This window comes from Rhyacophila brunnea, unplaced genomic scaffold (genome assembly GCF_057557595.1).
Source record: "Rhyacophila brunnea isolate RB1 unplaced genomic scaffold, BYU_Rbru_1.0 scaffold_22, whole genome shotgun sequence".
Lineage (NCBI taxonomy): Eukaryota > Metazoa > Arthropoda > Insecta > Trichoptera > Rhyacophilidae > Rhyacophila > Rhyacophila brunnea.
This window is the reverse complement of record NW_028232882.1, coordinates 3,131,975-3,155,828: the sequence shown is the minus strand read 5'-3', so window position 1 is coordinate 3,155,828 and position 23,854 is coordinate 3,131,975. Positions and strand designations below refer to the sequence as shown.

Genomic DNA, 23,854 nt, shown 5'->3' with positions numbered 1-23,854 from the left:
AAAATATCGATGCTTTCACCACTACACGTTGCTGCTAACAGCTGCTCAGTTAAGATTCACCACGAGTTCGAGTTATACCCCGTTTACACGTGCATGGATTTACTGCTGATAGTATGTATTATCGCAGCCATAACAAGAAAGAATCAAACATGTTAGGAAGTTTCTGAATTTTCTCGTGACAGTTGGATTTGTTCGATATCTGTGCCTGCCGAGTAGAACGATAGTGGCGAGCTTGCTGGTAAAAAAACGAATTACACCGTGCAGACTCATTTTGAGGTTAACCGATTTCACAACCTGTCAAATAGTACTATTAAATTACAACATCGCGTCTCGCTTACTCTTAAAGAATGAGATTGGCGAGACAGTCAGCACTTTTACGTGTATACAGTTATTATCGAGATAGTTTAGAATATACACTATTGCTGTATGTAAATCCATGCACGTGTACATGCGTTATTACCACCGTGTACTGCTACGCATGCGACAAATTGTGGTGGTGATGTGTGCACTGATCTTAAGAGCTACACAGTTGGTAAAGAAGTAAAGTAAAAAATAAGTCAGTATAGGACTGAGCCAAATGGACTGGTCGCTAACCCTAGAGGGATATTTTATACAGTAAACAAAAATATGCAGTAGGTAATTAAACCAGAGTATTTTTTTTATATAATTTATTTTGACTTCTATGATTCCATACATATACATGAAATGCTGTTCAACAACTAAAACATTTTTGATTACAAAAATATAGAAGTGAGATGAATGTGTTAAAAGTTATTCTAGCAGGTGAAAATGCTTTACATAAGACTGGAAGATAGATATCCATAGTGGAATCTATCTCCCTATTGTTTATCATTAAAAATTTGATGGTTTAATCATGATTGCTTTCTACAAATAATAGTATCTAAATATTGTCAAAGAAATACTTGAAAATGGGCTGAAATTATTACGTTTAAATGTTGAAATCAAAATGAATGTATGTCACACAACTCTATTGTAATGCAATCAAAATTTATAATATGCTTTCACATTAAATAATGAACATGGCCAAAAGTTAAGAGTAGTATACGATGCCATTTTTATCCAAACTAGAAAAAACTCCAATAGGTCAACAATTTTCTAGAATTAATACTTTGGACGCTGAAGACGCACCTGGCGCGTAATGACCAGGCGGCCGATCAATGTAATTAATGTGCATTTTAAAGGTGGTAATTAAAAAATCATTATCTAGTGGGCAGCGAATGAGTGTCAGTTTTCGTAGGATGAGTTTGTTTTTTGTAACACAAAAAAATATGCCCAACATAGGATTTTTGTTTGACAATCGATTCAAATATGATTTTTTTACTGTCTTCTTTTGGCTACAGAGGGCAGCAATAGTGAGTTGTTAAAGTAAATTAATGCAAATTAGACATTGTGTAAAATGTGTGACATTCATTTCGATTTCTAAACTAAAAAGAAATAGTTTTCAACAGTTATGAAGTATTTTATAGACGATATTGAGTACTGTATCTATCTAATTTTAAATAATATAACATTGTATAACATCAGATATTCACTGCGTTGTTAGTGTCTGTTACAGTGTTACATAGAATATTGTATTACCATGGTCTGACCGTACCCTGTGTGGCATGGGTTAGTATCCAAGTGTTATGGGGTTTTTCCACCATGGACATTTGTTTATGCCGAGGAAAAGTTTTACATATAATATAGGTTCTCTGATCTCTTATTACGATGTAGCAGTCTTTGCATCTTCGCTTTAGAAGACCCCTAACCTTGAATCCGCAGGATTGATTCATGGAAGGTAGAGATGGCCGCAAAAGAACACTTTGATTTCCTAAACGCTGCGAGACTAAGTTGAAAGTTGGTGTCAATATTCCGAAAGATCTCGATGATACATTACTCAACGAGGAGTTGGAAATTTGAGGAATCTTGTTAAGCAGATTCCTAAATAGAGACTGCATATTGACCTGAAATATAAAACAAATGACATTTGTAAAAACCAAACCACACATGACGCTGAATTATCGCAAAACTTAAAACACTTTATCTTACTTGGACTTATGCTTCTTCTCCAAAATAATTTTGTATAAACAATAACCTATATCTTCGATTTCCAGTTAAAACAACCTTAAACTCTTTTAGGTTAAAACCTATCTGTCAAATTAAAAGAGTACTGTTATTGCCATATAATGAAAAATGTAGATAACATCAGTAAAGTTTATTTGCGATTTCAAAAAAATTAAAGACTACCTAGTCCAAACTATTAGTAAGAATCCATCTTTGAAGAATACTGGTTTAGATAATAATAATTTTAATATAATATGTTCCTCGGAAAAAATAAAAAGTCTAATATTATAACTCAGTCGGTTTTTTTAAACGTTAGGTACCTACGATAGGTATCCTATTTTTCAGTAGGTAGGCAGTACCAGGTTAGTTTTTATAATCTCACGCAGAACAAATATTTTTTATATTATTTTCCAGGAATGCGCCAAGAACCATGACAATAGCACTACCACTAGCAACTAGCAACACAAAAAGATAAACGTCAAACTGTCAAACGTCAAAATTAAAAATGGTGATAGAGCGATAGGGAATCTCGGTGACATCTTCGGAAATCATGGATTTATTGAAGGCACCGTCCAATTTGTCTCTCGTCGATTCAGATGTAGGGTCTATAGATAGCTTACCCTTTTTGGAATTTGAAGATGTAAGCGAAAACACTGTATTATTATTGTTATTGAATGTTTACTATTGCACAATTTCTGAGCGCCTCCGTTATTTACCGGTGCAGTTGGCATTTTTCAGCTGTAAAAAAAATAATATACACCGAGCTTAGTATATACTATATTATTAAGCTGGTCAAAGTGATTCTGCTATATTTTTATAACATTTAATAACACGAGTTTAAGGATACAATCTGATTGGCATCTTAGATTACTTTTAAAACTAGGAGTTCATCACACAGACGGTCTCGGTGCCGGAAATAATCATATTGACTTTCCAATAAAATCATTGCGTATTTTGATTCAGATACCTAGTGGGTTTTATCAATGTCCTCCCTAGGTTTATATTCTTACTTGCGCACTATTGACAGTTGGTATATTCCACGTGAGTCAGAGTGTAATGATGTGCTATATTTTATAAATGCCTAAATATTCATCTTCATACATGCTATGTTGAAGTGGCGGTAGGCTGTTATCCGACATAAATAGTGCACACTAAACTTTGTCAGTCACACTTATTTGTTTTCATTGAACTAAGAATACAAATTGCAGATGGTGCTGGTTAGTTTTTAAAATTAAATAATAACATAATTTTACTTCCTACTTTACTTATAGTTTGTCAATTTATGGCTACGGCCGTATGTTGTAGCTTAACCACTGAGGAATGCCAAAAGAAATGGTGTATTTCAAAAAAACACTACCTTATTCTTAGGTCAATAATTATTATAAAGCAATCATTATTCGTAGGATGTTTATCACACTTGAATGGTCAAAGACATTTTTTGAATAATAAAATGCCTAATTCTTGTCAAATTTGGGATCACAGAGATTATCAATATAATTTTTTATTGTGAATATTTTACTGAAATTATCTCGTCATAAATTATACTAATGGTTTTATAAATGCGTTTAAAAATTAATAAACGTAAAAAATCTTAACACCGCTGCACATTCATGTACCGAAATATGACTATATTCTAAAACATTAGAGCGAGAGGTTTAAAAGAATACTATTTTATGTAACAAAAATACTTTATGCAGTCATCAAATGTTTAAAATAAATATAAAGGATAATAAGGCTTCAAAATTATATAAATAGATTATCTACAACGTTTAAGGAGTGTCCAGGATCATGGTTTGAAAATACAATAAAAACTCAATTTTGACCTACGACGAGCATGTCCCCCCTTAAATAATACGAAAAACGGACTTGGCGCTTTTTGTAATAAATCGAGACATAAAATATTTTTTTTCATAGGGTTATGTCGCATTTTGGAATTTATAGATCAATACATATTGTGTAAAATTATACAAAGAATACGTGCATATTTTTTTCTTGATTTTGACCAAATGTGGACTTATCGCTTTTTGGAATTAGACGCCTCATGTGTATTTTCAGTATTGATTAAAAAAATAATATTAATTTACACTTTACTGCTGGCATGACTATTGATTGTAAAGATTTATATTTTGAGTACAGCAGAGTTTTTTTGAAATTTTCTATGTACCTACCTATATAGTTTTCGATCTGACAAAAAAAAATCCACTTTGGTGGACACGCTCTGATTTCATAATTACACCATCATTGGGATCATCAAGGTATTGTAGTCATACTTATTACAATGAAGTGAGTATCGAAAACATACCGTTATAGTTTTATTTCCTCAATATTTCGCCGCCAGCTTTGACTTGGGGTTTAAAAAACCTCTGAATATATTATATTATAGCTAAACTAAAATTCTTTAAAATATTTAGCTTTCAAATTCATAATATTTTTCATATTTTGTTTTATTCATTAGATGTTTGTTATTTGAGAAATGGTCTCAAAATATTTCCATTTATTTCAGTTGTGTAAAATATTATAGAAAAAATATTATTGATAAAAATAGTCTTTTTCATTATCATAATATGTTTGTTCATAGCTTAACGATGAAGAATATGGCATACCAGCAGTCAATGAGCTGCCATCACTGGAGAGCGTCCTGGCCTGTGACGAAGCCAAAATGGAAGAATGGGAGACAAGCACATTAGACAGCCTTGGTATACCCACGCCTTCCCCGTCTCCCACGCCTCCCAGGAATGCTGTTAATTCTTCCACTTCATCTGGCTCCCTTCTCAAATATGTCTTTCTTCAGGGGATATCGCAGCAGATAACCGCAGCATCGGTGAGAAATTCATTTCTTAATTCTCGTGATTGAATATGTGGAACTATGCTGCCATAGTAATGTGGTGAATAATAAAATACAGATTTTACTGTCATGCAAAGTAGTACTCATATTGGCTATATAATATTATGGTTTCAAAATTATTTAGTATTGTTTTTGATTCTCTTGATATCCTATTTTTAATCATTTTGACTTATGATTTTGAAACAATTTTCTTTTAACCATGTCCACCACAAAGTGGAGGTTTGTATTTACAGATTTCTGTTTTTTATGAGAAATTGATTAACATCCATTTCTTGTAAAATCCACTTGCTCAACCTATTAGGTCCATACTCTGACTTGAACACAAATTGAAAAATAATATGTGTATTTATCAGACCCGGGATTTGAACCTGGGACCCTCGACGTTGTAGGCTGACGCTTAAACCGCGTGGCCATCGTGGGCTCAAAACAATATTATGTTTTAACCGTGGATGGTTAAAATTTAAAAAACCTACCTACCTCATAGTCGCAAATGACACGAAATACTGCACAATACAGTGCACCTTGATTTTATGTGCCCGGAATTCACGTTAGTACATTTAATTTCTGGTTTTACATTTTTATTTTCCGCATTTTACGTCTGAAATACATATTTAATCCTTTCAACGCGGACGGCACACCTGTTGTGCCCTCATTAGTTGGCCATTCGATATAATTAGCATGTTCTTTAAATGTGGTAATTACATAGTAATTAAATTCTCTGCGGTCAACAAGTTAAAATTGAATAATTTTTTTAAAATTTTCAGACGCGTAATGTGCATTCCTTTTTTAAAGACACGGCTGTAGTATACTAGGCCAAGTTTATACAATGCAGTTGGCAGGAGATCTTTTGCTTATTTACTTTAGCCATTCTGGGTAGGCACACAGTATGTTTTCTTATTCTCCAGTTCGAATATTACTGTCGTATTTTTATTTTTTATTGTTTACACCATTTTTACATTTTGTTTGTTAAGTATGTTAAGTTGTTTTGTGTTGTTTCCATTCAAATAATATCAAAATATCCCATCATAAATCGTCCGGTGACCGAATTTAGAACTAAGCTCATTACAGTATAAAAAGTATTGAATGATATGTCAAATGTTAGGGCGCCCCTCACTCAGCGGATAACTTATACTGGTGGATCCCACAATATGCACAATAACTGTTAGAAACAATTAGTAGAAATTATCAAAAGTATTATTTAACTATTTTGTTTTGAAATCAAAAAATATCTCTTTCAGTACAGTTTTGTAATTATAGTTATGCCAAAAATATCAGATGCCTGATACAAATCATGGTTTTAATGTAGGAACGAATCGGGGCGGGCGTGGGTAGCGCTGTGGCCGTTTGGGGCGAGCGCATCGCCATCGGCACATCTCATGGACTGGTGATGGCTTTTGCGGCTCAAGCGTTGCGCTGGTGTTGCCAACAGCATAGAGAACACGCGTCCGTCACTACTCTGGATTACAACGAAGATGGGACGAGATTGTTGGCCGGTGAGGTTTGAATTGTACCTAATAACTTCGATGTTAATAATTTGTAGGTGATTGTTGACCGTCATTAGTGTTGCCAATTATTAATAAAAAGCTTTGTTAATTACCAATGGAGTAATCATTGTATTGTAAAATAAAATAGAATATTGAAGAAATCGATTTTGTGTGTCAGAAGTAAAAGTTCAGGTGTCACATATTTAAAATTGTTCAGGAGATAGCAAAATTAAAAATCATGTAACTGTTTGTTTTTTTTATATATTTTTTACTCTTTTTTGGTCACTCACAGAATAATTACTGTTTTGTTACAATTTAATATTTTATATAGTTAGGTATGACCTACGTTTGTCATTTTTCAATTACATTGGCATCCATTCTTTACTAATATTTAGAGAGAAAGCTAAGAATTACTACTTATATTTTTGTAGTAAGATGGCAAAACGCGATATGTCCGTTTTTCCAAATTGTTCAGGAAAAAATTGTTAAATTGTTAAACTTATAAAGTTAAATTATAAGCTAAATATTATAAGCTAAATAAAAATTATAAGCTAAATGTTTCAAATGTCTAGTTAGTCGGGAAGTTAGTTAAAAATCGATTGCAAGATTTGTACTGGATAAACAACCACCGGACAAATAAGAATACGACCTAATAAACACGTTGTAAAAATCCGTAAAAAGTAAAAGACTATTATTGGTTGCTAAGGAGGTGGTCCTAGCAACTAAATTATTAATATATACGTGCGTTACTGTGGAAATCAAAATGAAATGTCAAAATGACATTTCAGTATTCTATATTTGTTTGTTTTTTATTTACTTCATATCAAGTACAAGTTTGAGCATATTAAGCATAATAATTCAACAGGAAATTAAAAAACGTTGTATATAGAAAGTTCTTTTTATCTTGTAATTATTTGAATATTACTATGTAGGTATATAAATACGGTTAGAACATTTAACATTGTATGTAGTACAATAATTATATAGGTATGTAATTTGTATTCAATTCAGATAACCAGAATCAGGAATATACTGTACTAATGCAAATGTAGATAATGTAATATGTAGTGTTAATTGAGATAGCATTTCCTTAGATTGATATCCATGTTGAAACAATTCTAAAAAAATCCACGAATTCTACAATGCTGAAGAAAACCTTCTTCAATTATCAGTTCTTGCTAATAATAATAATATAATAACACATTTTGAAACAAATCATGTACGTATTTAAAGCAGTTTCCCGAATTTCTTCTGGATTTATATTCAACATAATAAATATGATGATAAATAACAAAGAAGGTTTTGTTTCATTCTATTAGTAAACAATATGACAAATCTGTTTTTCTTATAGTCTTGATAATAGTGCCACAACCGAATATTTATTTTAATTACCATTCTGCTCAATTGGACCATATCGGCCGCCATAGAGTGTATGTTATATTAACAGGTTTTTTCATAGAGAACGGTTGTTAGCCATTCACTCGACTCATTGGACCCTTGCTCTGCATCAAACACACATTTAAAAACTACATATTATAATTTTTGTCAACTGTGTGATCGAATCCGCAACCATAGTTTCAGAGACATGTTCAATCAACTGCCTATCATTCAAAATATCTGTCAACTAATATATTGATTTGTGAAATTTAATATAAACTTTTATATATAATTATATCTAATAACTATAATTCATATGAAATTATCTTTAATTATTCTATTTATTTTCAAATACATTACAAAAGTTCGAAAACTTTTATTAACTTGATAAGGGTACATTTTATTGATAATAATATCTTGATTTTTTGGTTAATTGTTTCAGGTTTTGCCCGTGGCATTGTTGTAATGTACGAGTCATGCGAAGGGACCGTCTTGAGGCAGGTAGAGGCATGTGGGGGCGGCCCCTGGGGCGTGTTGAGAGCCTGTTGGACTCCCGCTGCAGACGGAGGCGCTTCTAACGCTGCAGTGGTAGCCGATACCGGGGGATCTGTTTGGCTCCTTCGTTTCACCAGAACACTCGGCGTCAGGTCATCTAAAGTTTCTTGCCTGTTCTCCGGTGCTAGAGGAGAGGTGAGCTTTTTATAAACAATCATTCAGTTTTCAAGCAAACATGCAATTCAGTGAAAATATTTTTTTTTTGAATAGCATTTATTTATATTGATGCATAAGGCATTCAAATATTTAAAAAACAACATAATAAAATAGGCAAGCCCTTTTCGTTGCACATATTTTGGTTTGCGTACGAGCAGTATGAATACTTATTTGTCACCTAGAACCAGCGTCGAAATTGTGTTTTCTGCGGTATCGGAACCTGATGAGTGCATTGAATAATAGTTAACGTATTCTACGATAATAGTATCTACTTATCATTTCTACCTAGTCATACCTAGTCATGTTTGATACTGAAAGGTATTCCACCCAAGCGTTTCACTCTATTCAGTTTGGCTGGACCCTAATACCCACATATTTTATTAGGTTTGTGCCGTGGAGCCCGGTTGGGATGGAGCTCTGGCGTTGGCCACACTAAGCCGAGTGGTGGTGGTGTGGGGTGGCTCCAGCAACATCAGGCAGACACGTGCTGCGTGTCAAGCCCTTCTGTCCGGCCCGTCGGACAGTCTGCCGCTATTGTCGTGGCAACCGCCGCCTGCGCCCACAGCCACTCGACGTGATCCAGTGTTATGCTCAGCTAGGGGGTCCAATATTCAGTTTCATCAGGTAAGTACAATTGACTACTAATCTTGTGCTGATTTCAGACAATGTAATTTACGGCTCTTATTCATTGAGTTATGGGTTCGAATCCCACAGGTGGATCAAAATTAATATGTTCTTTTTACAATTAACTGAGGGTATTACAAAATACCTTCTTTATTAGACAGATCCTACGTGTATGAAAGTGTAGTTTAAAAGACTATGTAGGCTAATAATTAACATAGCTACAAGTGAAAATTTATACCAAACTTCACACTATTATATCGCCTGTCACAAACCGTAAGCATTTCAATACAGGTAGTTAGATTCACTCAAACGGTCAATTTCATCAATTATTAAATATGCGAGTATTGCCAAAAAAACCATGATATTTGGATTTGTTATGAAATATGTAAATCAGTATATAGTGGCACCATGAGCAGGATAAAAGCGCCTTCTAGTTGTAGTGGTATTGTTTGCTAGCATAGAAACAGGCATTGCAGTAAACATAAACAATTCCAATACACCCACGAATCGCCAATGATGCCATTGAATACTGATTTACCTATACATACATGACCATTTCAAACATGAAATATGACATTTGACTTGTATATATGCATCATAAGTTTGCACTCCGGCTCTAGGATGAAAATGATGTAATATATTCTAAAAACATATTTTTTTCATACATTATCTATTTATTTATTTATTACTACGTATAATAATACAAGTAAACATCATTATTTGATCTAATTTTATGCGAAGTAATCAGGCAGAGGTAAATCAGTATTGTAATGAGTGCAAAAAAGTGCAAAGTTATAAAACGTATACTCTGGCTATAACTGTGGCTTGTGAATATTTTTTTTATAGAAAGGCAGTCAAATCGAATTTTCAATGTTTAGAATATTTGGAAACGACAAATATTTTTCAACCAACAATTTGTGACAACATGTACATCATAATACCATCTCTTTCAGGTTCGATGGGGCACCACAGGCCCCGAGGCCCTTCCACTAAAGCGGGCAGCTCTCCCGTGGCGGTTGGCTGCCCTTCGGTGGCTCGGTGCGAGGCGTCTTGCATTATTAGACGACAGAGAGACACTGCACTTGTGGGATGTATCCTCCGCCACTGTCTTGGAGACACTTGATCTCTCAAATGCCCAGCTTATATACGCCAATGCCCATTTTAAGGTTTGTAACATTTTAATAATTTTCTAATCCGTTCCCGTTGTGGGGTCCGGAAAGATCTGGGGAGTATTACATTGGGGGCAGTAGGGGGTGTTCAACTAGTAGGCAATAAAAATGTAGTGCTTTATGTAGACAAATTTATAGCATAATACCCCGTTTGCATTTGCATGGATTTACTGTTGACAGTACGTATTATCGCGGCCATAACAAAAAAATGCCCATGTAAACACGCATTATCGTGCAAATCGCAAGATTGCATGCATGAATCAAAAAAGTTCAGAAGCTTCTGAATTTTCACACGACAATTGGACGATAGTAGCGAATCTGCCGGTAAAAAAACAAACTACACTGCCCAGAGACTCATGTTGAGGTTAACTAATTTTTGCGACCTGTCAAATATTATCATAAAATGACAACATCGCGTTTCGCTTACTCTTGAAGAATGAGATTGGCGAGACTTTACGTGTAATCAGTAATTAACGCGATATGTTAAAATGCACACTATTGGTGCAAGTAAAACCATGCACGTGTACAGGCACTATAACACAAAGTTGATTTTTCTCATCAGTTGGTATTTTTAATTTTTCTTTTTTGATTACTAATACTAGTGAGCTATAATTTCCTCTCATAAATTTAACCAAGTTGTTTTATTTCCAAACAACCTTTTGGAAATCAATTTACAATTTAATTATTAGTTAAAGTCTGGTTGCAATAACCAATATAATCAATCTAATCAGAAAAAAATGTAATTCCTGTGATGCTGATCTCCTGATCTCTTAGAATATGCGTACTCTAACAACCACTACAAAAAAATATGATCTTACTCGTAAATCCAATACTTTATTTCCTGAGAATGGCTTCTGCGTCTCTGAGTCTGAGTCCGAAACTTTGACTAAAGAAATAAGAAGAACACGCGATGAATACCCAAAAATATATTACGACTCGAATTTATCATAATTTGAAGTGTTGTCATCCCAATTAGTCCGGGTAATTGGGTAATTGATGTTCTACTGTACGTCATATTTGTTGTAATCTATTCATATCAATATGAACAGAAACCGACCCATATAGGCGGACAATGTGATATCACTTTTATCCTGTTTTGGGATTAATATTGGCAATTCAACTTTTTGGTATTTTATTTTATAGAAGTATACAAATATGACAGTGACTAATTACATGTATTATATTTGCTTAAGTTAAAATAATGGTGTGGTTTTTATTACAGGGCGTTGCGACTGGCGGTAAAGTATCAGAAGCCTTGTCGAGAGCCGGGTGTGGGGCGTTAGGGGGTGCAGCTGCGGGTGGCGGCCTGTCGGGGGCTCTTCTTCTCCTGGGGAGGGCGGGGCTGCATCGCGTGGGGGTAAGGGCTGCTCATGCAGCGGCTCATCATCATGCAGACATGGGGCGGTGGGTGCAGGCTCTTGAGACAATGACTGGTGAATATAATGTATGAATACCAAACATTTACGTACTAACATTTTATTGTAATCTAAATTAGCATTTTCCATGCAGTTTCCCAGGCATTTTTGAGAATTTTTATATTTACACAATCTTCTCGGGACGTTAGTAATGGTATTAAAAAAAACAGCATCTCCGATAACGTAGTTATCATAGTTATTGCAGTTGAAACGAGTTTGTATATGTGACCCGGATAAATGTTGTGTATTGTTGAGTCTTGAATAAATAATAATTCAAATAGGTAATTATAATACAGTACTCTCTCAGTAATCCGCCACTTCAAAAACCAGACAAGTGTCCAATTAGTGAAAGCGGCGGATGATAGTGTATACATACAAAATATAATAAAAATTAAAACAGGCATTTCATAAAAATAGTTTTTTTGAGAAATTTGTACTAGCAAATTACGGTTTTATTGATAATCAAAATCAAGTCTTTATTAAATTATACATATTTATAAATTAAATATTAAACAGTAAATCACTTGACACAACCAGTTGCTCAGTGAGGCAGATATTCTTGAATGGCTTAGGATTCCTGGCTTTCCCTATGACCAAAAGCTTCAGTTTGTGTGTCCCGGTTGCATTGGAGCACGGCATAATTGTGATGCGATCCTTGGGCACTTTCCTCCCTGGTACATTACTTTCTTCGTGATGAACGTACATTTTACGAAGGAGAAGTTTCCAAAATAAACCTCACTCATGTGCGTTGTATACTTGTACGCGGTGGACTACTGAATTTGACAATCGAATACCGGAAAATTATAGAGCTTGATTTTGTGCTTTCAACTAGTAAAAATAACGGGGGATTATAGTAGTTGTCAGATAATCGAGCGGCGGATTACTGAGAGTGTACTGTAGTCAACTTACACAAACATCATTAAAAAACTCAATGTTTGTACATGAAAAAGAAATTATTGCAATGAATATTTGTGCTGGCCCGAAAATAATGATAAGAGACTCATTGGTTTGGATTTAGTAGATGAGAATCATGATTTAAGAAAATATATGACGTGGATACGTTCTCACACATCTGTGTCGCCGGTGGATCATTTTACATTGATCATTGGTCATTGGACAGCCTTCAGCAATTTTTTTCTGTTATTATTGATGATGACGGTTTGTAATACACGAGATTATTATTTGTAATTTATTTTCCAGTCATTAGAAGGCAAATCAAGCAGGCAGGCGATTTCTCGTCATCGAGCTGAAGCCCTACTGATTCGGTTGGCTAGCGATCCTTTGCAACTTGGCGATTCCACCACTGCCTTGGCCACCATCGATGCATGTGTTCAGATGCAATTGCTGTAAGAATAACACATCAGTCTTCAATATTATACTTTGCGGTCTATAAAAGTTTGACATATATATATATTATACAGTAGTGTTATATTGTCGAACAACAACTTTTTGTCCACGTGTTAAAACTGTAAACAACAATCCCCTCAGTACAGCTAATCACACTTCCGTTTTCAAATGAGGAACACCCCCAAATTTTTCATTTCATTTTACGCTCCTGTCGTGTCTACACACTTTGATGCTTTTATAATAAAAGATGTCTAAAACAATCAGGAGTGATGTTAGAATTATTATTAGTAATCTTTTTGGTTTATTTCGAAGAAAAGGAGTCACATCTAAAATGAGAACCGATAGACTATTTAAAAACGCCTCTAGCATGCTTTGCCGCCATGACATCTTCTATATGCGACTACAGCGACTTCCTTTTAACGCCGATTTATTGTTGTCGGACAGCTTCCGAGAAAGATACTAATCGGAAAGTATACCATTCTTTTCCATGTGATAGTCAAGAGTGAAAATAGTTTTACAAATCATTTCAATTTACTAGTTATTTAAACATATATATGGACATTGCAAATTATTAATTCAAGAAAAAGTTTGGCAACCAAATTGCCGTATATTTTCTTATCCTGGGCCAGTCATATAAAATCACCAACGTTATGGGCAATTAGCCACTTACAGAGGTTGCTGAGACAAGAGAGTCTGCTTTTGCCTACCCTTTTGCTACCCCTCTACCTTCCCCTGCATTACCCTTACCCATTACTACATTTAATCATACTTCTCACTGCGGTAAATATGCCGAAGTATGCAGCCTTTCTGTGATTGATGGTAGCTGCAAGTTTTCATGGCTAATTGATACAACATAAAACCACTTCATTGGAAATGTGGACAGCCTAAAAAATCCTAGAAAAATTGCAGGCTGATACAGTCACAGCTTGTTCCAGTTTTTATCAGCCACAGATATCGTGCGAATTTCATGGATATTTAAGAAAAGATGAAATTTTAAAGCCAATTATTATCTCAGCTTAGGGGTCGTCCATACAAGGTCTATTTCTATCGCTTTCCTCACAGATATTTCTGAAGATATATTCCTTGTGAATAAAAATTAATGGCATATGATATTGTAGTTTTTAGTTAGTAAAAGTTTTTGATATTTTAAAACCCTAGTGACATACTCTGGGGTCCAATCTGGGATGCAGTGGTGGCGGTAGGAGTGGAAAATTGTGTGGGGGCGGCGGCCGGGCGAAGAGCGGCAGAGGGTAGCCTTCCGCGAGCCCCCACGGCTGTCTGCCAGCATATTGTGTCGCAGCTTGTCGCCTCGGATCCGCAACGTCTGCAGAAAGCCCTTCTGCATCTACCCGTTGACTGCATGGACTTACATCAGGTAGATTAATCTTTTAATTCTTAAAATATCAATATTGTTGGAAATAAAAATGCATTTTACTTGAAATCCATTTTAATTACATCGAATCAGGCAAAAGATAGATTACAATCTTCGTTTTATAAAGCAATTTATATTATTTCCTATAGTTCGGCTCCAATGTAGTGGAGCATGTATCTCCGAAGCAGCTGGTTTGATTCTGGGTCTGGAAAAAATTGCATGGTATTTTTTTCCATGTATGCTTCACTCCGAGCAATGACCCAATGAGTTGGGCGATTGATTAATAACCATTCCCCATAAAAAATGTCCGTTAATATGATGTCAACTCTATCCGCATATGAGTGAGAACAATACAATTTAACGAAGATATTGAAAAAAACCTTCTCTACTCAGTAGAGGTAAATTATCATGTCTGATCCTAATAGGAACATATGGGCCTACACAGAGCGATGGATAAAATACAGTGATGACAAGTGAAATGAGAAACAGGCTATCCTGAAATGATTGGGTAAATAATGAATTGTTAAATGGATTCTCAATGTAGAATTAAATCATAATTATTTACGTAGTAGGTAAGTTTATTCAGCAGAACTAGTGCGAATATTGCAAACAGTGGCGGCTCTAGCATCTTTTAATAAGTGGGGTCAGATGGCGTGAAATATCTAATAAGTACCTACTTAATCAATATTAATCAAAGCGTAAAAAACATATCTTTTTTAGCTAATACTTCATCGTCATATGCCTCCTGCGTTCGAAAGAATCTTATTGCTACAAGAAAAAAAAATAGTCTTTTCAAAAATACACTCGCCGTCAACCATGTTTTTTGGTAAACTGTTCGGAGGTTAATACTTTTTTTGTTTTGATTAGTTCATACACAATAACTAAATCTGTTGGTGACTGGTTGGTGAGGTCCTAATCGTTTCACTTTTAGTTTGTCTTCAAATGTCAATATACTGAACTTATATTTCAATAAATGAACCACCTCATTCATCATAATACCTAATAATATTTATCAAAATTATCTTACTAACGTGAAATTCATCTATCCACAACTAGTACATTACAATAATTAATATTTAGGTAGGTAGGTAATACAAATTAGAATTGATTTAATTAACTGTAATAGCACATACCTACTCTTTGTTATTATCATTCAAGATAATATTATAAATTATTATAGTATGTATTAACAAATATATTTTAAAACTTAAGGAGATATATGACATATTTGATCACTTACTGGCAACTAACTAATAAACTAAACCGGTGGGTCATGGGGTATGAATTTACAGCCGACCGACAAAATAACTTCATAATATATTATAAACTCACACTTATGCAAGACCAGGTATTTACTACAGTGTCCTCGGTCCAGCATCGGTACATGCGAGTAAAATGTGCATAGCACGTGCAGAACACAGACCTACACACCTACAGACGTACGCATTGTTCAGCTTCTTTATGAATGAATTTTGAGAATAACAGGGGCCACCGAATTTCGACCCCAGAAGTATCGTTGTATTGTACTATGTAGGTAGAGCCAAAACTCACACAGAGCATTAGGGATGGGCCAAGAAACAAGAATCAAGGATGGGCAAACAGTACAAATAAAATATATACTTAATTAATTTTATACAAAATCAATGTATTATGGTAGGAACGTATAACATGAATATTCAATTGAATATTGACTATAGAATGATGAGGGGACCGGGGTCTGTCCCCTAGGTACCCAAAGGAAGAGCCGCCCCTGATTGCAAAGATATATGAATAATCACAAATATGTCAAACGTGTAGATATATCATTCATATTGAAAACAAAGATGGTAACTGTAGACAAGCTGCCATGCAGTGGCGGATCAAGTCAAGTGGAGGCCCTGAGCGGTAAAAATTTCGGGGTACCCAATTTCAAGTTAGAAAAAAAAGTTTTATACATAGAAACTCTCATTAATTTATTAATATAAACTATAACAAGAAGAAATAAAATAAAAAAAACATATTTTTTAAATAAATTTTCGCCTTGCTTTATTTTTTGCAAATTCGTCAATTATTTTGGCAGTGTCAATTCGGTTTAAAATTTCTTGCTCTATATACAAAATGGCCATACTATTATTTAATCTTTCTTCTCTCATAGTACTTCTCAAATAAGTTTTTACACGATTTAAAACAGAAAACGATCTTTCATCTGACACATTAGATAAGGGGATTGTAAAAAAATTTCAATAATATTTCTACATTTGGGAATGTGCAAGACATTTCTTTGTCGGCTCGATAGATGTCTGGTGTGCTTTTAATAGTGTCATTGTTTTCTTTAAGAGATATTAAATAATGGTTAATTAATAATGGTTAATTAATAATGGATAATTAATGGCTAATGGATAAGCAAAAATTATTAAATTCGGTGCATTTTTACTAGTGACTAGTGAGTCACTTCTTCTCGGTTATTGCTGAACCAACATTCACACAACGTCAGGAAATATGATTAAATTCAGTGCATTTTTTATTGTTCGGAAACTAAGACTTAAGTAGCGAGACCATAATAAAGTAAACGATGAACTGCACCCAATCACAGAAATTACCAAAAAATTATCAAAATCCGGTTTGTAAGACAATTCTTTAAAGACATTCCAAGATCTCGGGGCCTCTTGGTACATCGGGGCCCCATGCGGCCGCTTAGTCCGCTTACTGCTAGACCCGCCCTTGCTGCCATGTATCATTTTTAAACTGCCTACTTTCAAAATATCACTTTTGTTCTGGCTATTAAAGAACAAGGTATTCTAAAGGAAAACAACTTTATATGAAACTTTCCTGAGCCCAGTATTAAGGTATGGATCAGAATGCTGAGCACTCAGCAAACAGGATGAGAGAAATATGAATATCTTTGAAAGGAAAGTTTTGAGTAGAATCTTTGGGGCTGTTCCAGAAGATGGCATATGGAGGTTGTGGTGTAATGAGGAGCTGTACATACTTTATGGGGGCGGAAAGATCACGTGGCATATGAAAATGCAGATACTTCATTGGATTCGCCACATGTAAATAATGCAGGAGGAGAAATAAAATACCTGGACTGCTGAAATTGAGATGGTTGAACTGCGCCACAGGAGATTTCAGAATGCTCAGTCAAAGCAACTGAAGAGTGTCGGCCCTGGATCGTCCAGGATGGAGGAAGTGTTTGAAGGAGGCCACGACCCGTCAAGAGTTGTAGTGCCATAAATAATGATGATGATCGAAGTGTTTCAATACTAAAATTTAAAGACATCTTCATGTTATAGTCAAATGCTTTGTACATAATGTGTGTTTTATCTTTATAGGTCCTAACTGAATGCCGACGCCTAAGTCTATGGGAGGCGTGGGTTCGAGTCACTTCATCTGCTCTCCGCGACCCTCCTCTCCCTCTCAAAGACTTACTGCCTCTGGTTGGCGGACCTGCCTGCCGAAAACGAGGAGAACTTCACAATTGTCCTGGGGATGCTCTACTGCTCTACGTTGCAGACTGTTTTGCAGGAAGAGATTTTCCGCGAGGACTTCTGCCTCCACAGGATAGGCCGTCCATCAGACACGAGGTTAGATCGCGATTAATAATTTTTGAGACTTTCTATTTGATGCTGTGTCGATACAATCTGTGGCTGATTTTCTATTGTGTATGCTTGCTTACATGGCCCACTATAGTCAGGCCGTGACACGAAACTGTAAACTTTGATTGTAGTGCTAGTTATTACGCATACTTCGAATCTAATATGGTAAACTGTTTGTAGAAAATGATGATGGTTGCATATTTAAGTAAATGTTAATAATTTGAATGAAATATGCTATCGAAAATCTTCATTTTATTAGAGAATCAATAGCACTACCATCATTATTCGCAATTCAGTGCCACAACCTGAATATAGTCGGCCCTGGCTTACATATTGTAGTTTGAAAGTGAGAAGAAATCTTTATTTAGCTACTAGATAATGTATTTTTTGTTATTGTTGATGCGTGTCCATTAAAACCTCTAAATATCAAACTAAAGTAAGTTTTTATTTTAAATCTTTGGTTCCAACAGAAATGTTGTTTTTTATAAGACACAAGATGAAACAGATATTTCAATTAAAAGTGATTAAAAATGAAAATATGTATCAGATTTTGGGATGCCTCCTGTACGACGGCGATGATTCATCGACTCCTCTGCCGCATCTCCGAGCTCTTCTGCTGCACGATGCGGGTTCCACGTTGCGTATGCTGGGCATGGCGTTTACGGAACCACCTTTCATGGGTCCCATGGGAAAGCGCAACCGCCTCAAGATGACCATGTCCCTACACAATGTACTGCAGACTGCCGAGGATCCTAGTTTGTTTACGGTAAATAATATAACTTTAGTGAAAGCACCAGTACTTCAGCTAAGTTTTAAGTAGCAGATAGCCTTGTTCTAAGACTAAAAATTTTGTAGAAAACTTACTACATGGGATTACTTACAAATTCTCTTGAAAAATATTAATTTTTTAACCCTTGGATGCTGCGCAACGATATATCGTTTGTTTTGTTTTTGATAATGGCCAGGAATGCTAACAACGGTCGTCGGTTTGCTTTTGATTTAATTTAGGAACATACTATGGTGGTATATGAGTTTTATTGCAAAATCTTGATCCAAAAACAATTAAGAAAATGCTTCTTCGATTTCAGGAATTAAAGTTTTTGAATATAAAATCCACAGGGTTTTAATATTAAAGATTTGGTCTCCTTACGGCATTTAAATGTGGTGTTTTTGCCTAGTTGATAAATCATTATCTTTACAAGATAATCATAATATTGACACTTCCTACGTATATGGGCGAAACTGCAAAACGGTAAGTTTTCAGTAGTACGATTTCAATAGATTTTAATGATAACACAACGTTAATTTAAATGCTGGAATCGTAATTATTTAGTTATGCCTATAAAATATTGATTGAATTTTTGTTTTTTTTTTTCGATGTCATCGTTTTATTATAGCAATCAAGTCTAAATAATAGCAAAAAATGCAGTTCCAACCTTTTACGTAGGAGGTGTCGATATATTTATTGCTAGATAAACCGTTTGACTCACCTATACTGACTTATAAAAAAGTGGGACAACTAGTAATTTTTTCGAGTTGTAATTTTGTGGAATTTAAGAGGAGTGATATACGAATATAATGGCTAACATAACTCAAACCTTGAAATTTTTAACTTATTGTACTATGGAACTGGGCCATCGAACCATTCAAACTGGTGGAGGAATAACCTGATAGATTTTCTCGTAATTCTAATGTTGTAGGTAAACCATACCTTTATTTTTCAATTAAATTATATATGTATAATTCTTATTACATACTTGTTGGATAGTAATGAAGTGAAGTAATTTTTTTTTTACTTTAGCCAACGTATTTTTTCATCTTCTCCAGTTCAAATATTATGGTCGCATTTTTACGTTTTGTTGGTACTGTTCGGTTAAAGCGGATACAGCGGAAAACGCATTTTGAAAATAGCCGATAAACTGGATTATTTGTTAGTTTGGGTTAGTTTAGGTTAGGTTAGGTTAGGTTAGATTAGGTTAGGTTTGGTTAGGTTAACCTAACAAATAATGCAGTTTATCGGCTATTTTCAAAATGCGTTTTCCGCTGTATCCGCTTTAACCGAACAGTACCGTTTTGTTTATTATTAACTTAGGTTAAATTGTTATTGTGTTTAAATGCGTTCAAATAAAGTTAAAAAATTTCAAACCTTCAAATCAATTCATAATATTTAAAGAGTTTTATATAATAATGCCAAAAATATGCAACCAATTTGAATGATTTTTTAATAAATTATAAATTATTTCTTTTAATTTTTCAATTTACATTTCCTTTTTGTCAGTTCCTCCAATAATGTAAAATCGGGGTTTCATCGTATGTATAATTTATCTGTTTCAGTAAGTTATTTAAACATATTTTTTTACTCTTGACAGGTTTTGGTAATTGTAAATCATTACAGATTTTGACTATGTGTGTGGACTTATCGGTTTTTGGAAATATACACCTCATATGACAAAATTGAAGACTTTTTACGAAGTTACTCCATTTTTAACTTGAAGACATAAAAGACAGTATCTAATGAATTGCCTGCAGTAGTACCATTGAGATGAGAATTGTTAGAATGGTAGTAATTTCCCTTTAGAATAAGTAAGTCCATATTGGTTTATGCATTCATAACCAAAATTTGTTTATACTTACAGGAGGAAGAAATAGCTGAGGTAGTCCTTTTTACTGCCACTCACTTGGCGAACGGATCGTTGCCTCCTGATACCCAGCTGATTACAAACCTAAAAAAGCATTTTTCCACCAAGTCATTCTCTTTGGAAGCTGATGTCCTCATCGAAAAGGCATGGCTGACCTTACTCACCTGCACCAACAGTCTCTCTGATAGCTTCATGGACTCCGAAATAATGGGAACAGCTAAACAGACTAAAAGGTTAAAAGTCGTGCGCTATTTACTGGAGAAATTGGAGAAATATGATGGTATATTGGAGACTTTTTTAAACGACGTTGGAGTCGAGACGGATTTGTTTTTGTATTTAGAAAATCACACTCCGCATGAGGAGAGGCAAATCGGCAAGCAGGTGGCGGCAGCCGCGGACCGACTGGTGGGCCGGTGGCCGGAACGCACCGCAAAATTTCTCGCCAGACGTCTGCCCGAGTTGATTCCGGTTGTATTCGCAGCGGTGCTGGATGATTCCGCAGCTTTGGTTTTCATGGATATGGTGAATAAGCTGGGAGCGGCAGACGCCGATACCTCCGCCAAACATTTGGATTTGCTCTGCAGACTTCGACCGGATGCAGTGTTAGGTTTCTTAGATGACCCGCCATCCGTTCTTAGACCGGAGGCGGCATTAGATATTATTCGAAAGCGCAAGATTACTGCGGCTGAACCGAAGTGTTTGGAGGCCACAGGGGATCTGTCCGCCGCTCTGGACGCTTCCATCTCGCTAATGTTGAATGCTCCTGAAAGAGAGGAACGCGAGCGGCTAGCGGCGGAAGCTTGCGCTCTTTGCACTCGTGCTGCAAAAGTCTCCGGACCCACTGACGCAGAATCACTTTGGAAAAGGTTAATCGAAGGAGTGGCTGATCTCCCCGAAGCCCCAGCGGCTCCGCTGCCGGCTCTCTTACTGGAAGGAGCCGCTCGCCATCTGCCTTTACCTTGGCTGGTGGCTCGTCTGTGCGGGGGCGGAGGACATACTGGCGCCCTCAGGGGGGCCCTGACCGGATTACTGGAGGCGGCAAGGGGAGGTGCGGAAGCGGTGAGCGCTGCCTCTCGGTTGACCGGAAGCGAACTGCATGCCGCTCTGGCGACCGCTCTTCGAGCTCGCCGAATCCTTCCGGTTCCATTAGCATCGTGCGCGACATGCCACAACCCTCTTCATTCCAAACCCCTAGTGCGGGCTTACTGCTGCGGCCACGCTTTTCATCTAGAGTGTGATCCCGTGGCCGGAAGATGCGGTCGCTGCGGCCAGATAGCCAGGGAGATACGATCAGCTCGCCCCTCTGCCAGCGCCGCCCGACCACGCTCTGAACCACCTCAGCAGTTTCCATTGTACATCGTAGCTCCTCCTCGACCTGATTTGGAGGGGGTCATCTGAATCGGGGCGAGCGACTGATACTATTGTGAAACTTTCCATTTCGTCAGTCAGACTAATTAAGAAATATCTTTAGAAGAAACTTTACCTAATGTATTTAGGTGTAGAATCTAAAAAAATTGTTTATCAAAACATGAACCATACAAAAGTCTGCTATAATATTATATCTTGGAAAAATATATTTTTTTTTAATTTTCTCTCATCGCTATTGGATTACATAATATCGTCTATTCAATTCTAAACTATCCTAAACGCCAAATCATAAAATTTGCAGGAAAGCCAAATTTAGAAATTATGAACCTATACTTAATTCGATTTATTCAAATTACAATAAATTTTGGGGAATTTTTTCCAATTTCAAATTTATGAAAAATTCAATACATTGGAAAATAATGTCACATAGGATACTTAAGAATTGGCATGAAAATAATTGTTTCTTAAATTCAATATAATCCCTATGCATTTAGGTTTATACAGAAATGTTGAAAATTTCATAGAGAATCGATTGATGTAAAAAAACATATTTTGAAAAATTGGCGATTAGGATAGTTTTGAATTGAATAGACGATATACATTAACTTGATTTCACGTTCGAGATCTGAGCAGCTGCTTCGGGGTTTATACGTATTATCAGGACTTCACAATTCATCACGATGTACAAGTGGTTTTATTCCCAGTTTACATACCGTCAACTTACTTGTGTATAATTTACCAACGAAAAATAATATGTATGTATTCAATGTTAAGTGAATAATCATGAGTTACATAATATTACGTTATTCTATACAATGTATAAAATTTTAAAAAAAATCATGTCATATGAAAACTTATGTTTTATGTCATTAAAAGTGTAAAGGAAATACAATATTATTATTTTGTAAATACATTAAGTACTTCTATTACATAATTAAGATGTATGAATAAATAATAATTTGAATGTTACTTTCACAAATTGTTTAAAAAAATATTTACTATTACAAGATTTAGTCACTATAGTTATAATTAATTAATGTAATATTTTTTGCAAAATAAAAATGTATATACAGAGAGTTTATTTTCAATTTATATAGGTAACTAATTTTATTCATCAGTCTCATATATCATAATATACCTCTAATAATTGTTTTAACTTAACGTAAGTTGCGGATTATTTGTTTATTAGTTTTGTAGTTTATACTGCAGAATAGAATTCCAGATACCAAAGACTTACCCTGATGGATCCAAAATATAGCGGTGCCAGGTGAAGAGAGACCTAAACCATACACATCTGAAGGGTACACAGCAAAAACAGACTCATCGACAAAATGATAATTGTGCAGGAGAGCAAAAAGAAGAATAAAATCATTATTGTTTGGAAAATGGTTTTGATATTAAGGGCCCACATGCGCCACGTAGGTCAAAATGGATTTTTTAAGGTATTTTCAGAGTATAAGCCTGGACATTCCTTAAACGTTGTAGATAATCTATTTATATAATTTTGAAGCCTTATTATCCTTTATATTTATTTTAAACATTTGATGACTGCATAAAGTATTTGTATTACATAAAATAGTATTCTTTTCAACCTCTCGATCTAATGTTTTAGAATATAGTCATATTTCAGTTCATCCATGTGCAGTGGTGCTAAGATTTTTAGATATCGTCGCTTAAGAAACAACACCGCGGAAGTCAATTAATTAAAATTTTCAGGGGCAAACAAAAACCGTTTCAAAAAATTGAAAATTGATACCTTTTAACTTATTTTTTTTGTGTTTAGTTAAAAAAAAACATTTTTTTTATATAATAATAATTTTATATAATGATATATTAATTTTCAAACGCGTTTATAAAACCATTA

General features: G+C 35.1%; 1 protein-coding gene across 1 annotated transcript; it reads left to right on the top strand.

Moving 5' to 3' along the window:
- The first annotated feature begins 2,546 nt into the window (after positions 1–2,546).
- Vps8 (vacuolar protein sorting 8) lies at positions 2,547–22,912 on the top strand. The gene is made up of 12 exons (XM_085949470.1): positions 2,547–2,704; positions 4,643–4,885; positions 6,216–6,402; positions 8,213–8,460; positions 8,866–9,105; positions 10,059–10,271; positions 11,497–11,718; positions 12,890–13,035; positions 14,195–14,411; positions 17,720–17,971; positions 18,531–18,749; positions 20,620–22,912. The coding sequence occupies exons 1-12, from the start codon at positions 2,615–2,617 to the stop codon at positions 22,018–22,020; spliced, it is 3,678 nt and encodes a 1,225-aa protein (XP_085805596.1). The 5' UTR covers positions 2,547–2,614; the 3' UTR covers positions 22,021–22,912.
- The last annotated feature ends 942 nt before the right edge of the window (positions 22,913–23,854 follow it).